The following is a 15915-nucleotide window of genomic DNA, read 5'->3' on the forward strand; positions in this document are numbered from 1 at the left end:
GAAAGTTTCATATTCTTTATTGCATCTGGATGACATTCTTTGGGGTTGTAAAGCAGCCATGAGAATGTTTTTTTTTAATTAGTAAAAGAAAAAAGATGCTGCAATTTAGCATCTTGTCATATGTACTGCTTTTAATGGTAGAGGTTTAGATGATCCTAGTTATATATTCTATAGGATTAAGATATTTGTTTATTCAAACAAATTTACAATATGCTTTACTGGTATTAGTATGCTCTGATGAAAACTATAAATAAAAAGAGATCAGTTTCTAGAAATTCAATGCTTATGATCAGGAAAAATCAAATGGTGTATTTTTCAATGAGATGGACAATTTCACTGAACACTGAAGACTTACTTATATTGCCAATATTTATAAATCATTTCAACTCTGCTGTTTAAAACCTACTTAAAAGTTAGTCCAAAATTGGGGCACCTGGGTGGCTCAGTGGGTTAAAGCCTCTGCCTTCGGCTCGGGTCATGATCTTGGGGTCCTGGGATCAAGCCCCACGTCAGGCTCTCTGCTCAGTGGGAAGCCTGCTTCCTCCTCTCTCTCTGCCTGCCTCTCTGCCTGCTTGTGATTTCCGTCAAATAAATAAATAGTATCTTAAAAAAAATAAAGTTAGTCCAAAATTAATCCTTTAAACATATGATATAAAGTATATTTGGAAGGCTTAGTTGATAGAGCAAGGGCTCTTGATCTTGGGGTTGTAAGTTCGAGCCCCCCAACGGGTGTGGAGATTATGTAAAAAAAAAATAAAATCTTAAAAAAAAAAAAAAATAAAATCTTGGGGCACTGGGTGGCTCAGTTAAATGTCCTGCTCTTGATTTCAGCTCAGTTCTCAATCTTAGAGTTGTGAGTTCAAGTCCTGTGCTGGGCTCCATGCTGGGTGTGGCGCCTACTTAAAAAAAAAAAAATATCTTGAAAAATGAAAAGAGCTTACTGAGGATCAGCTGTAAATGATAACCATCCCTCTAGTTTTCCTCTAGCTTGTCAATAATCTCTAACCAACAGAATATTTAATAAAGTTACTGTTACTTTGCCTGTCCTCTGGGCTTTTACTACTCACAACAGTATTCCCATTATCCTCCTCTAACAGATGAGAAACTAAGCAAGCTGCCCAAGGCCATTCACGGTAATAATTCTCCTAACCCTAACTTGGTCTATCCTTCAATAGGTCTAATTAGAACTGGTGGAGAGTGTTGTTTTGCTCCAAACTTTCTGTAAGCCTTTCCTCCCTTTCTTTCCTGCATCTCTTCCTTGTTTTCCCTTTTGCTCTTGGGTCACCCAAGTGTCCTTTATCCCTCCTGTTATCTGCTGTCACCCACAAAAGGGCCACATGTCAGTGGCTGTCCCTTCCCTCCGATCGCCTTTCAGGAAGAAGTCAGGTGACCCGAGGCCGACAGAGTCCGTCTTGCGGGCTGGCTCTGGCTGAGCAGGAACCGCCTTGCCAAGAGCAGCAGCAAGGGAAAGGCCCCTCTGCGGGAAGGTCTGTCATCCTGCGCCAAGAGGTAAACCCTGGCCCCATAAAGCGCCTTGGTATTATTAAACAGTTTCTATTTGTCAGGCACTTTATAGTCATTTTTATTGGTTCTTTTTACTAGTCATAACTCTGCATCAGAACGGGGCTCACTTTTTCTTTTAATTAAGTGCTCTGAGTGAAGTGGAAAAGCGTGGAGGCCTTGGGGAGCACGTCTTCAGCCTCTGCGGCAGCCAACAGCGAGAGGCCGGCAGAGACCGGCGGAGACCCCCCACCCCCATCCCTGTGACCTGCCCCAGCGCGGGACCCCTTGGGGAGGCACCAGCCCTCAACCACGGTGGAGGCCCCCACAGAAGGTCCCTAAATCAATCCAACTGCAGCCTTCAGCCCCTGTTGTCTTGACTACATGCTGGCATCTGAAGACCGGGCCATTCGATTTCACCCTAAGCCAGAACGTTCCCTTTTGTTTTCCTGCAACTCCAAAAGCACAGGAATCACATTGAGATCATTTTAGTTTTTAAAAGACCCATGGTGGGGTGCCTGGGTGAGTCGTTAAGCATCTGCCTTCCACTCAGGTGAGCCCCACATCAGGCTCCCTGCTCCGCAGGAAACCTGCTTCTCCCTCTCCGGCTCCCCCTGCTTGTGTTCCCTCTCTCACTGTATCTCTCTCTGTCAAATGAATGAATGAAATCTTAAAAAAAAAAAAAAAAAAAAAAAAAAAAAAGACACATCCAGGAATACCTGGGTGGCTCCGTGGGTTAAGTGTCTGGTTTTGGGGCTCAGGTCATGATCCCAGGATTGAGCCCCGCCCCCTTCTTTCTCTCCTTCCCCTGCCCGTGCTCTCTCTCTCAAATTATAATAGTCTTTAAAAAAAAAAAAAAAAGACACATCCATGTGGACACTTGTGGTTCAGTGTCTTTTTTCTTTCCTTTAGTGCTATGTAACTGCACTACTTTTTTTTTTTAAGTTTTATTTATTTAGTTCACAGACAGAGATTACAAGTAGGCAGAGAAGCAGGCAGAGGGAGGAGGAAGCAGGCCCCCTGCTGAGCAGAAAGCAGGATGCTGGGCTTGATCCCAGGACCCTGGGATCATGACCTCAGCTGAAGGCAGAGGCTTTAACCCACTGAGCCACCCAGGCACCCCGTAACTGCATTACTTTTTTAACTTTAGTTATAAATCACAGCCAGAAAAGTACCAGTGTATAAGAGGCCTGGACCTGGGGTTGGAACTGGAACTTTTTAACTTTGATCATTCCTAGCGAGGTGAAGTTAACCTTTTGGAGGGTCCCTTTTCCTCACCTACAGCATGGATATAATGACAGTTCCTATCCACCCAGCCCCTCTTTCGCTTGTGTGTAGAGACTGTCACAGGACACATCCCACGGCAGGGTTTATTTTCATGTTCCTTGTCTGCCTCCTCCAGGAGACAGTGAGTCCTCCAAGGACAAGGACTTGATCTGTGTCCCCACTGTCTATCTAACCCAGTACCCGACATTATAAAGTGCCCTATATGGCTTCCTTATGATGAAGTCACACACAAGAGAGCCCTTTTCACAATCCACAAAGCACTATTTACAAGTACCTGAGTATAACCAAGGATTCACAGTATGGTCCCACGGTCCCAAGATGTGAAGGAAATAAAGCTGGGCACCAAAGGAGCAGGGCTTTTCATGATTGCAGAAATGGTAATTAAAATGTAAACTGTGACAGAGAACTTCGGAATTTTTGGGTTACTACACGAATATTCCACCTTAAATACATGCTTTGACAACTGGGTGAACATCTGGAGGGGCTGACAGGTAGTGAAATGTGGCACCTCGCTTTGTGCTAGGACACTAGAAATAGCCGTGTTCTCAATGTGATAGCAAAGAAAAGGCTTAAATTTTGACAAAGGCAAGATTTTATTTTTTCCAAGTTTTCACATTCTCCTTATACACTTTTAAGATTTCAGTGTTTAGTCTTTCAGTTTCGTTAGGCCACCTTCAGTCCCATTTCTTAGACAGTAATACATACCATTTACTCTCCAAGGTTTACTTGTGAATAGTCATTAAGTGAGGCAGGACCCTCTGCTTTCTCTCCCACCTACTCCTTCTTTTGACTTTACCTAGGTATTGCCATTCTGTTTTCTCCAGTGCCTTCTCTTTACTATTTCTAAGTTATTCCTTACCTCCAAATTCCCATCTTGTACACAGCAGGTGCTCAATAAATGCGTTTTATGAATAAACCCTATTCTGAGAGTTTTCCTGTATAGCATTCTTCACTTTGACTTTTCTCTTCTTAGACCATCACTCATCTCCCAAGAGGTGGTTCTAAAACATATCACTTGAGATGGTAGTTAAATTCAGGGTTAGGATCTATGATCCCCACGATCCTCTCTGTAAGTTAAAATAAAAGCAATTCAAGAGACACACTTAGAACCTCATCACTCCTCCTTCCTCTTATGAAATGATCCAGAAAATAGTAAAATCACCAGCATTATGAATATCCTATTGTTAATTACAAAAAAAAAATCAGCACGTGAACGAATACGGAGTTTTAAGACAAAGAAAATGAAGCTACCTCCATTAGCTTTCTAATATTCTTGTTATACTTTTATAACAAGAAACCATGTGTCTCTACAGCAACATGATTTTAAACTGCTACCTCAATCCAGTGAAAAATAAACATCCTGCAAGTCTTTTTTTTTTCTTTTTCTGGAGTTAAAAAAAGGAGGTATTTGTTCACAAAGGAAGAAAAATATCTAAAATCAATTTAGATATAGTTTTGTCAGAAAGAATTATCATAAAATAGAAGCCAACACTCCAAATGAGCTGGTTTAATAAAATTAACAGATATATAATTATATTTATTAACTAACAGAATTAATATAATTCTAAAAGTGCACAAAGTTATTCTTTTAAAAGGACCATGTGGCTGACTGCTGTGAATAACTGAAGGGCAAACTAAAATAGGGGTAATGAATCCTGGCGTTGTAGTGTCAATCATCTCTATTTTATAAGAGCACTTTGTCAAACTTAAATCACAAGAGGTCGTTAACTGGTCAGCAATACTGCATCAGAACACCACCAAAATTACCCTGATTCTGCAGGCTGTTCAAAACATGTATTATGAGGGGCAACTGGGAGGCTCAGTCGTTAGGCCTCTGCCTTCGGCTCTGGTCAGGATCCCAGAACGGGATCCAGCGGGGCATCAGGCTCCCTGCTCAGTGGGAGGCCTGCTTCTCCCTCTCCCACTCCCGCCCCTGCCCCCTCTGCTTGTGTTCCCTCTCTTGCTCTGTCTGTCAAATAAATAAATAAAATCTTTAAAAAATATATATTTGGGGCGCCTGGGTGGCTCAATGGGTTAAAGCCCCCGTCTTTGGCTCAGGTCATGATCCCGGGGTCCTGGGATGGAGCCCCACATGGGCTCTCTGCTCAGCGGGGAGCCTGCTTCCCCCCCAACCACCACCCTTGCCTGCCTCTCTGCCTACTTGTGATCTCTATCAAATAAATAAAGTCTTAAAAAATAAATAAATAAAAATAAAATATATTTATTATTATACCTCAACTTTAAGTGGAATGTCTATTGATTTATATACCCCCCAAGACGGAAGTTGAGTTTTAGAAAATTATCGTCCAATTATGCATTAAGGAAATACAAATACCACAACACAGGATCTAGCCAACCATAGGCCCTACTTCTAGAATAAGGAAAGTTATTACCATAATGACCTTCTTAATGCTGTCAAAACTCCAGTGTTATGATCACTCCCAGAATCCCAAACCATTCCAAATAAAATTCCATATATTATGAAAAGCTGTTGATCTCCTTCTAAGCCAACTTTTGCAAATCTGAGGGAGTCAGGGCATATGGCCATCAGGAACTCTCCCTACCCCTTTAGCACTTGAAAACTTCCAAGGTTTTCGAAAGAGAAAGGGGAGCAGTTTGCAGAATAAACCTACAAGGTGTAGAGATCAACCCTGCCTGCGGCCACAGCATGTGCAAATCTTAAGGAAAAGCACAAGAGAGAAAAAAAACAGGCTTTGGGGTAAAGCATCCATGGGGATGAGATGGCTTGCTTTTTCTTTTCTTTTCTTTTTTAAAGTTGTATTTATCTAAGTAATCTCTACACCCCATATGGGGCTCAAACTCATGACCCTAAGATCAAGAGTCATACTCTCTTCCGACTGAGCCAGCCAGTCGTCCCAAAAGCTTCCTGAGGTAAGTGAAAGATAGGCAGGTCCTGGAGAGCCAGAGCAGAAGGGACTCCTGGAGACTTCCTAGCTGCTAGGAGACAAGAGGAATTGCTACGGGCCCAAGTCTGGGCAGACCCCTGAAGAAGAAATAGCAGAGCCCCGCACAGCCTCCCTACAAGCCATTTACAAGAGAAATCTGAAGACCGAGACTGGGTTTAACACCAAGATCAGTAGTTTTTCAAATGTTAGATATTCTGTTCTAAGATAATAAAATGACAGAAAATGTTCCCAAAGTGCTCAGGCTTTCAGGGCTTCTCAAACAGTAGTTCATGCACCCGGGTGACCCTGCCAGGTGGGTGTGACTGCCTTTCCCACTGACCTAGGAGGAAACTGAACCACGGGCATGGGGGGTGGGGTGGGGGGCTGGCACCAGCATCTTCTTAACTGCTGTGGGACAGGGCTTCTCAAGAGGTTGCTGGGTCCCCAGATCGACCGTGGGCTGGGGGACCACACACAGCAACACAGAAGCACGGACTCACGGCAAATACTCTTTTGGGTTCCCTGCTATTTATTTATTTACTTATTTTTGCTTGACGGTAACAAGTTCTCTCTTCTTAGGTTGCTCCAGGAAAGCACCTCGGGTAGTAATATGAATCCCATGTTCTATCACCTTCTCTTTATTGGATTTTTCTATCTGAACAGTTGGTAAGAATTTTGGAAAAAACAGACTATGATTTAAAAGCAGATGCTCAGAATCAACCAGGTCTGGATCCGAATCTAGGGACAACTACTGATCAACTGTTAGACCTTATGCTCAGGAGCTGATTCAGGGGCGCGGCATGGAGATCTGCATTTCTGACAAGTTCCCCAGTGATGTAGAGGCGGCCAGTCAGAAGACCATGGTAAAAAACAAAAAACCACCCTGGAATGTCTTGGTCATTATTAATGATTACACTCCGCTTCCCAACTACGGGGGATCGGTCAGAGGTTGTGAGAGCTGACATCACAACTCTGCAAGGAGGGGGTCTTGTTCGTCCCCAAAGACTGCAGCCCAACAGGGTGAGAACTCCGCAGCCAGAGCACACTTCTTTCCCTCCTGCCTGGACCGGGGCCAATGGCACACCTTGAACAGCTAGGAAGCTGGGAATGCTGAAACAGCTCTCCTGTTTAAGCTATATTCCTTCAAACTACCTGGCAAAAAAACCCAAAAAGACAAAAAAACAAAAACCAATAGAGCAAGTTCAAGTCTCCTAACTTACCTGTAAGCTCAAGACACTTGCCTTCTCAGACCACAGTAACAAAATGGAGGATTTTCTCATGTATCAAGTTTATGTAACACATATGTGTGCATCTCTATCTGTATGAGTGTTATTATCCATGACCATGTTGTCTAAAGGGGGGTGGGGTGTAGAGAAATGACAAATACCAAAAAATATATCTGTACATATATAGTGTCTCTAACTAGCTTGGTCCCTAGCATGTGGCAAAAAGCACCCACAGGGAGCAGTTGCTATAAACAACAGTTCCCTTTTTCTAGGGTTGAGAGGAAGGGTAGGGGCTGAATGGTGAGACACCTGACTGAACCGGGTAAACCAGCAGTGGAGACGCAGAGTAAAACTAGAAAATGATTAAAAGCTTCCAAACTAGTCCTGATGTTCTAATTTGGTGACCATTATTGCTCACAAAGGAAGCACCATTTATCTCTGCCATCCTTCAGCATTCCTCTCTGAATTCCTCCCCTTTTTTCCTAGAAGCCCACAACCTAACGTTCTCTTAAATCTGTCAGCCCTTTCGGGGTAGCACATTTTTACCTCCTTCCTCCAGGACGGGATCAACATGCCCATCTTCCAAGGGCTCCCTGCCGGTGATCAGGGGAAAGCAGTTGTTTGAGGTGCGAATGCGGCTAGAAAGGTTTGCAGGAGAGAGGTGATTTTCAAATGCCTACCTGGAAGGGTGGGAGGCACAGAATGGGCTGGTGACGTGTGAAAAAAACGGAGCTGCTCTGGCAGGCTCCCAATCCTCTCCCTTCAAGGTTGCCCCGAGTCCGTCAGATTTCCTGGGTTGCATACACGGACTCAAATCAACACAGGAGCCCTGCATCATCCTCACACCTCTCTTCCAGTATAAGGAGCAGCTTGTGACTTCCCTGCACCCTGCACAGTCAGCACACCCAAACTCACTGCCTGGACAACCAGAAGGGGCTCAAGTGTTCGCAGTCACTCAACAGGAATCACAGCTCTCAGAATGCAGTGAGTTTCCAGAAGGAAGTTCCCACTGGGGTCCCCAAAGCAGCCCCAGGGCAAAGCTCTGTGACCAAACCGCTGTGATCAAAAGGTCAGACACTCCTGACAATTTACAGTCCTGTACGAGATCGCCTGCTTTTTTTGTTTCTGAAAAATCCCCTGCATGGGCCAAGTTTAGGATAGGATGTGAATTTAAAAAATGAGTGATGAATAAAACTTTACGGTCATATATAAATGTACCTTTTTCAGGAAGAAAGAACAGGCTCTGTTCGTTGTTAAAGTATATAAGCTGAAACGAAGTCTGGCTGTAAAGAAAGCTGAAGAGGAGGATGGGGAGAATTATTGAAAATCTGAACCACATCTAATGAGGCTTGGTCTCCTGTAGTAGAGAGGATATACCATGCTCGGCTGTCTAGTTTAAAGCCACGCACATTAGGAAACACAGCCCTGGCGATGGTGAGGTATCTCGACCGGCTTAAACACTCATTTATTTCCAGACTATGCAGAAACTCATTCCCCGTTATAAAGACTTGACATCTTTCTGAGCCCATCCTTTCTCAGAGGACAGCGGACAAAGAGACACTTTTACAAATCTGAAAACCCAACAGGCCTCAAATCTTACAGAACCTGAAACTTTAAAAGTTCATCTGTTTCCATGGTGATCTGTGCATATCAAGTGGACAATCCCTCCAGCCTGAAGCCCACTAACTTGTTCATCCTCTACGATCCCCCACTGAGGACAAGAGCCAAATCCTGCCCCTTTAGACAAGCACTTAGCAAGTGGACAGAAGCTCGATCAACAACGGTTGACTTAAATTCAGTGTCCTTACACCACCACTAGAACTCAGTAAAAAAAAGGGTACCCCTGCAAGGTTTCAAATCTGAAAGCTATGTTTTCTTTCATTTTGGTTCATCAAGGTCAACCGACAGCCCCCTGTGGACCAACTAATTTCCCCTACCTTCTCCTCTTTCTAAATTGTCCAAAGAAGTCTTTAAAAAGGCTCCTGACTAACTGGTATTATGCAGTGAAGGGTCAATCAAGAGAAGTAAGAACAGGTCCTAGAAATAAAGATCTAGCAAATGACAGATTCACGTTACATGTTTGTTTCCAAGATTATCAACACGGGCAACTGCACCGCAATTTCTACATCAATTTTGCTTTGCAAACGGCATCTAGGATACCAAAGGTGAACTTGAAACTGAATTTTTTATTAAATAACTGAAGTAGAGATTTAATTGGCCTAGGCCAAGGCCGAACCTGCTTCCGCAGTCCCATGTGCAAGGAGCAGTCCTACCTGCAGACGGCGCTCTCATGTGCAGTGACAAGAGGACTGTCTTCCAGGTAGCATTTGTTTGGGGGAGCCAGGTTTTGAAATCAGGGTGACACCAAGATTTAAGTGTTAAATGAATGCGAGCCACTTTGTCATTCCGCAGCAAATTACTTCTTTCTCTGTTTCCTGGACCAGCTTTAACAGTGAGCTGACATACATATGGGTTCATAGCAATTTAGAATAATTCACTTATATCATGACTACAATAATAATATATGAGTTAAAAATATAGATTTCTTTCCCAAAAAGACTACTGCAAAACAGTAAGTGCTTCACCTTTTAACTTTCTTTATTCTGATCTGGTTTTAATAGTTAATGAGGCCAAAATCCTGCCAATGCTACTACTTGCCAAGTGGAAAACGGATTAATTTATAAAGATTCCTGGTACAAAAGCCATAGTAGGAGATGCTCAGTAACTGTTTCCTGCATGAGTGAAAAAAAGTTACATAGTTATGTAACTGACACTTAGTTTCTCCACCAATTTGAATGGGAGAGCAAACACTCCTGTAGCAGGAAAAGGAAAATAGCCATAAACTAACAGTAAAAATCAGGAAAATGCCTTTTTTAAACAAGGTAGCTAATCCTAACAGCTCCAGATAACCATCATAAGAAAGTTCTGTTACAACTGCTTTGGCTGTTAAACCCAGTACACTCCCTTCATGTTTATAGAAGTCTGATTCCCTCTTTAAGAAAGAGTAGCCCTCCCAAATTAAAAACAAGATTTTGGTGACTATTTCAGTAATACATAAAATGCATGTCTGTTTGTTCGGGGTTTTTTCCTAGTAAGCAGAGAGATAGATTATTCCTTCTGCCTTCCCACACTAAGCACCTGAAGGAAGACTGCTTCCCTAGCGCAATCAACATCCGACTTCTCAAAGGCAATGTCACTAAAGACCGCATGTGCCCCACGGAGAGGCTGCTCCAATTTTCATTTGGGAACTGTACAGTCCGACTCTGGCCCCTAGTGAAGCCAATGAAACAGACAGACATAGACCATACGGTCCACCAACCCCAGAATCTCCCCACTACTTATTCCCTACCTGCAGAATTCCTTAGAAGTATTTCTGGAAATAATCTGGGTTAAAGTCAAATAAGAACTGAAGACACCTTTGGCACAAGCTTACGAATGTGTCTAAGTCTATTTTAGGGAGCTGATTTTCACATTTTTGTTGGGTGCTGGAGAGAGGCACGGTCTGTAAAAGCTTTAGCAACAAAGCTATGATATTTAGAGAATTTAAATTCTTACTATATTCTTTTCGTGTAGATGCTAAAGACTAAAGTTAGAAATCTCTGTGCCAGGATATCTAAGCTGAAGTATTGTTCTCTGAGGCAGGAAAAATGCTGTATTTTCGTGCAAGGAGAACAGCTCTGAAAAATGTAGGATGGGCTGTGCTAAACCTTTTTTAATGTACCATGTGATCTCCCAAGATTGCTAGGAAGCCGCACCGTAACTGGATCATCTTAGGTCACAACAGCTATGCAGGAGGAGGGGAGACAAGAATTGCCCTTTGCTTTTAATAGCCATTCCAGAGAATTAAAGAGTGAACTCCTTAAAGCAACCATCACAACTATCACCACAACTCCTCCTCGCCACCCTCTCCCCAAAACCAACAAAAGCCAGGAAATTCACAGAAATAAAAATCACAAATTCCATAATCGTTAACCCTTGAATGCATTCGTTTTTCAAGCAGTGGCACAAATGACACACCTAGTAACGCTCTCAAAAAGTCAAGTCTCAAAACGTAAAGAGTAAATGCACTTAAAGGAATAGGCTCTTCATTTTTTGAGAAACTTGCACTATTAGAAGAGATCAGAGCATCAGGGTGTGAGTATTGTCAAGAAGTCAAGAATAATATGGCCAACAGTGGAATTACGTGCAATGCCACTTGATGGGCCTAGCTGATACTAAGGTTAGATGGCCTATGTTTATAATTAAGTAATAATGACTGAAGCTCAAGCTACACACAGCATTTCCTGAAGATTAATGACCGGCAAGAGGAGCTGGCCTCCTGAGGCAGTGCCTTGGGCCAGTAACCACAGCCAGTCTACAATACCCAGGAAATGCCCTGCACCTCAAATGGTTCTGTGCTTTTAATAAATACAAGAGGAAAAAGTTTAATATCGGCTTTCTACATAAACTAAACATTCGTTTCATTCTTAGAATACTCAGATTTTAGAAAGTGAGCTCTGCAGGGGTTAACTAAAGAGTTTCCTGAAAACTTCTTAATGCTGATTAAAAAAACTTAAACATAAATAAAAAGCTGACTTAAATATGTGCAAAAAGAACAACTTTTTGTAGTGTTTTAACTACAAGAAACTTATACAAAAATGTTTGCATAATAACAATCGAGCCAACATATGGACACTCAAATCTATATTTAAAGTTTAATCTATATTTATCTGACTCTAACTCAGAAAAAGAAAAGAATCCGTAGTCAGGTTTAGAGAACTGATTTATCTCACTCAGTGGAAACAAGACTATGACGGGGCAACTGCGTTCCTTAGACCAAAACAAAACCCACTAAGCAACTCCCTCCTCCATCTTCTGTGAATCTTAAGTCATGAATCTATAGGACACTATATGCCAGACAGATGCCAGCAGACAAACTGTTTCATTATTATTCCAACCAGATACAGACTTTAATAAACTTTCTCAGGCATTTAACTCTTAATCAATCAGGTGCTACTCTAAACCAGGAAGTTTTAAGGGTCTTACTTGATCAGAAGAATGTGAACATTTATTTTTGCTTTCAGAGAAAAAGCAAATCCAAGTTCTCCAAAGAAGAATTCTCCTCTCAGGGCCCTCACAACTGCAGAAAGCCACCCCCTGTTCTATCGGAAATGTAACACACACACTGGAAGTAGAGAAAGACACATAGCCTGCAGGTCTTGTGTATTTTAGAGAACTTTGGTGTTTATATTACCACTCATAGCCCATTTCTCTGCTGGCCTTGGGGCTTGCTGATTAGCTGGTAAACCTCTGAAAGGGTCAGTTTGTCCAGAACTGGAATTTCCACTTCGGAAAAAGCACAGAGGTACCTGACATCTGTTCCTTGAAGGCCTGCACTACAACCTCCAGACTTACGGGGGAAATTCCTACTTCTGCTTGATGGCAGGGAGGTCAAAGTTGTAAAACCTCCAGGGGCTACGCCTGCCTACAGAATAGAGCACAGTCCCCAAAGACCTCTGGTTTCTGGCTCCTAGAGAAGTCTCCAAAAGAGAAACACAATTTTAAGAATATGAACCTATTCCTCTAAATAATAAGACCAAAAGCATCCAGGGAAGCCCTCAATCTCCACCTAAAATTTGGTACTGCTTAGAATGAAATAATTTTAATATTAAAACAGTTCCCTAGGGGCGCCTGGGTGGCTCAGTGGGTTAAAGCCTCTGCCTTCGGCTCAGGTCATGATCCCAGGGTCCTGGGATCGAGCCCCACATCGGGCTTTCTGCTCTGCAGGGAGCCTGCTTCCTCCTCTCTCTCTCTCTGTCTGCCTCTCTGCCTACTTATGATCTCTGTCTGTCAAATAAATAAATAAAATCTTTATAAAACAGTTCCCTAATCCTTGATGAGGACTCTGAAGTCCAGAGAGGTGAACTGATTTGCCCAAGGTGGCTCAGCTTCTGGGCTACGTACAGCTCTTCACTGTGGGTGTTCTTGCCACACTACTGTGCTATTGGGTCTTAATTAAACATCTCCATTCTTGAGTCTTATCTGCCCTCTAGATGGTGAGCCTCATGGGGCAAGACACGGGCAGCAAGGTTTGGTGACTGCGGTGCTGGGCACCACAGGGCACAGAGTCTGGCTGGTAGTGCAGATACCTGTTCTGTTAACAAGTGACTTCAGTTTCTGGAAACTACACCCGAAACATCACTTCACATTCAGCTACCTGTTACAGCATAAACTGGCACTGGACTGCCAATCTCTCCACTCCCCACCCACATACAGGAAGTGGGCTTGGCATGTTCTCTTTTTCATACGGAACCGTTTTTTTTTTTTTAATCTTCTTAAGTTATGGGTAATATGCAAAAGAATATTTTAATGGTTGCTTTATTCAAATATATTTAAAGTAACTGCTTCCTTTATATGCATGGTATTCCTCCACCCTGCCTTAGAGAACTCCTGCGTTCAATGGAGAGGCCGGCTGCCTCCAACCCTTTTGTTCTGCAAACTCTGAAGTTTTAGCCCTACTGCGCAGCAGGGATTTAGGGAGCGTGCCTTCTCACATCTTTTAAGGTTAGATGTAAACTTTCCTGAAAAGCACCAAGAGTTAAGCTTCTAAGAGTGAGCTCCAATCTGATTCAGTATATTTAGTACTTTTTAAAACTCCTCCCCACCCCCAACCCAGACCTGCATTAGCACAAGTTAGTCCCAAATGGTACCACAGAAACATTTCATGCATAGAGTTTGGTTTGGTTACCTGGGTGGGGGAAACAAGAGCAGGTGAAACTACTGTGGGAGAATTGGTGCTTCTGTGCCCATTGGCTTCTGGAAGAAGAGGCAGGGGGTCGTGTTTCACGGAAACCACCACCACCGCATCCACAGGCTCCGAGGGGCGGATACAAAGTCTTTTGGGGGAAGAGGGGCCGCAGATATCCCCCGACCCGAACACGGACTCGTACAGAGCGCGCTTGGGCGCAGCCTCGGATTTCACGTCGGGCCCGACCTGGCTGTCTTTGGGGAGGATATAGGTGTTCCCCAGCGAGGGCGGCTGGGGGCGGTGGTGGTGGGAGGGATGGGTGGGGGGGTGGTGGGAGTGGTGCCGAGCCGCCCCGTTCAGAGCCTCCGCGTAGCAGCCCTGCGGGGCGGGAGAGCCCAGTTTGGTGCCGATGCCAGCGATGCTGTTGAGCGTGGCGATGGAGACCGCGCCGATGCAGTGGTTGGTGTAGGTCTTGGAGAGCTTGGCCGCCTTCGAGAGCATCTGCATCCTGGTGCCCAGCAAGTTCTTGCCGATGGCTTTGTTCTCGTACCAGGTCACATCGCCCTCGCTGCAGTGGTCCCGGGGCCGCTGGAAGAACGCCTTGCAGAGTGGGTTGCGCTTCGACAGGTACTTCACGAAGCTGGCGTAGGGGCAGAACTCGGTGCCCGTCTCGTACATGCGGGGCAAGTTCTCCTCGTCGCTGCTCTCTGCACGCTTCTTGCTCCACGACGACGAGCGCGACTTGTGGTAGGGCCCGAGGGACTTAAAGTAGACGAACTTGCGGCCGTCCTCGTCCATAGCCAGCCCAAAGGAGTCCTCCTCCAGCTCCCGCTGGTTCTCGCGGCCGCGCGTGCAGAAGTACATGCACGTCTCGAACCAGACCTTGTTGAGCAGCCCAAAGGGCGTGTTGGTACTGAAGACGCTGGAGGTGTAGAGCTTGCGCAGGTCGGCACGCGTGATGGCTTGCTTCTGCACCACCGGCCCGGCGCCCTGCTCCTCGAGCTTGCGGATGACCGCGGCCAGCGTCAGGTTGGCGCTGCGCAGCTCCGGGTCCTTGGTGAGGTCGAGCGTGCGGCAGTACGGGGGCTCGTTGAGGTAGCGGTTGAGGGAGCTGCGGATGCTGATGAGCGACGACTTGCTGTAGAGCTGGCCGCTCTTGGAGCGGGCCTCGGCGTAGAAAGAGCGCAGCACGCGGCACAGCGCCCCCTTGTCCATGGTCTCGAAGTCCGGGCTCTGCGCCTTCTCGCTCAGGTACTCCCGGAAGATGCGCACGGCGTAGCGGGTGGCCAGCCGGGTGTTCTCGCTCAGCCGGGCCCGCTCGGGGCGCTGCAGCACGTCGGGGTCCAGCTCGGCGCTGTCCCCGGGAGGCCCGCCGCGGGCCCGGGGCGCCAGCAATCGCGGCGGCGCCTCGGGCTCCAGCGCGGCGCTCTGGTCCATATTGATCATATGGACCGGCTCGGGTTCCAGCTCCTCCCCGGCCGAGTCCTCGGGCTCCAGGGGCTCATCCCAGTCCAGCCCCATCTCCTCCTCCTCCTCTTCCTCCTCCTCGTCCTCCTCCAGCCCCCCACCTCCGTCCTCCTCCTCCTCCTCCTCGTCCCCCGTTATCTGCACCTCCTGGATCTCGTCGTCCTCCTCCTCTTCCTCCTCCTCCTCGCCCGCGCTGCAGTAGTGCGGGCGGCCGTGGCGGCGGCCGCGGCCCCCCGCACCGCGCTCGCCCTCGCCCCGCTCCCCATTGTTCTCGGCGGCGGCGGCGGCGGCGGCGCTGGCGCTGCCGCCCGCGCTGGTGTTACAGTCCCCGCTGCCAGGCATTCTCGCCATATTGCCGTCTCTCTGCCAGTCCTCGGGCAGGGCGCATGCGCTATATTGGACCGCAGCGCTGAGAGCTTTTGTGTTTAATGACCTTCAGCTACCGGGAGGCAAAGCCGGGCTCTTAAAGGAGCCGCGCTCCAATTGTCCGTTTGGAGCGCAGCTCCGGAGGGGCAGCGGCGCGCAGGGGATGGAGGGGAAGGGAGGCGGGGGTAAGTTAGACAGGGAGAGGGTAAGGACGGGGGCTGGCTGGACCCTCTTCCTCCCCAACCCCTCTCCTCACTCCTAAGAAAACTTTGAAGGGGAGGGAGAAAGGGGAGGGAGAGCTGTCGGTGGGGGTGAAACACTCCCAACTTACCCTCTGGCGGAGTGGCGCGCGGGCCCGGGCGGGAGAGAGGGAGGGCAGGCGGGAGGGCGGGGCGGTCTCGCTTCTCTAAGTAATGCCCGAGGAGCGGTGCCCCTT

At 46.2% G+C, this 15915-nt stretch overlaps 1 protein-coding gene across 1 annotated transcript in view; it reads right to left on the reverse strand.

Annotated features, from left to right (window-relative positions):
- LOC111142746 (potassium channel tetramerization domain containing 1) overlaps nucleotides 1–15492 on the reverse strand; it is a 90703-nt gene extending 75211 nt beyond the window's left edge. Inside the window, exon 1 of the mRNA XM_022496041.1 lies at nucleotides 13647–15492. Coding sequence (XP_022351749.1) covers nucleotides 13647–15464 — 1818 coding nt within the window. The 5' untranslated portion in view covers nucleotides 15465–15492. The remainder of the gene's footprint in view (nucleotides 1–13646) is intronic.
- Nucleotides 15493–15915: the final 423 nt, after the last annotated feature.

This window comes from Enhydra lutris, unplaced genomic scaffold (genome assembly GCF_002288905.1).
Source record: "Enhydra lutris kenyoni isolate GAN:26980312 unplaced genomic scaffold, ASM228890v2 scaffoldscaffold8, whole genome shotgun sequence".
Taxonomy (NCBI): Eukaryota; Metazoa; Chordata; class Mammalia; order Carnivora; family Mustelidae; genus Enhydra; species Enhydra lutris.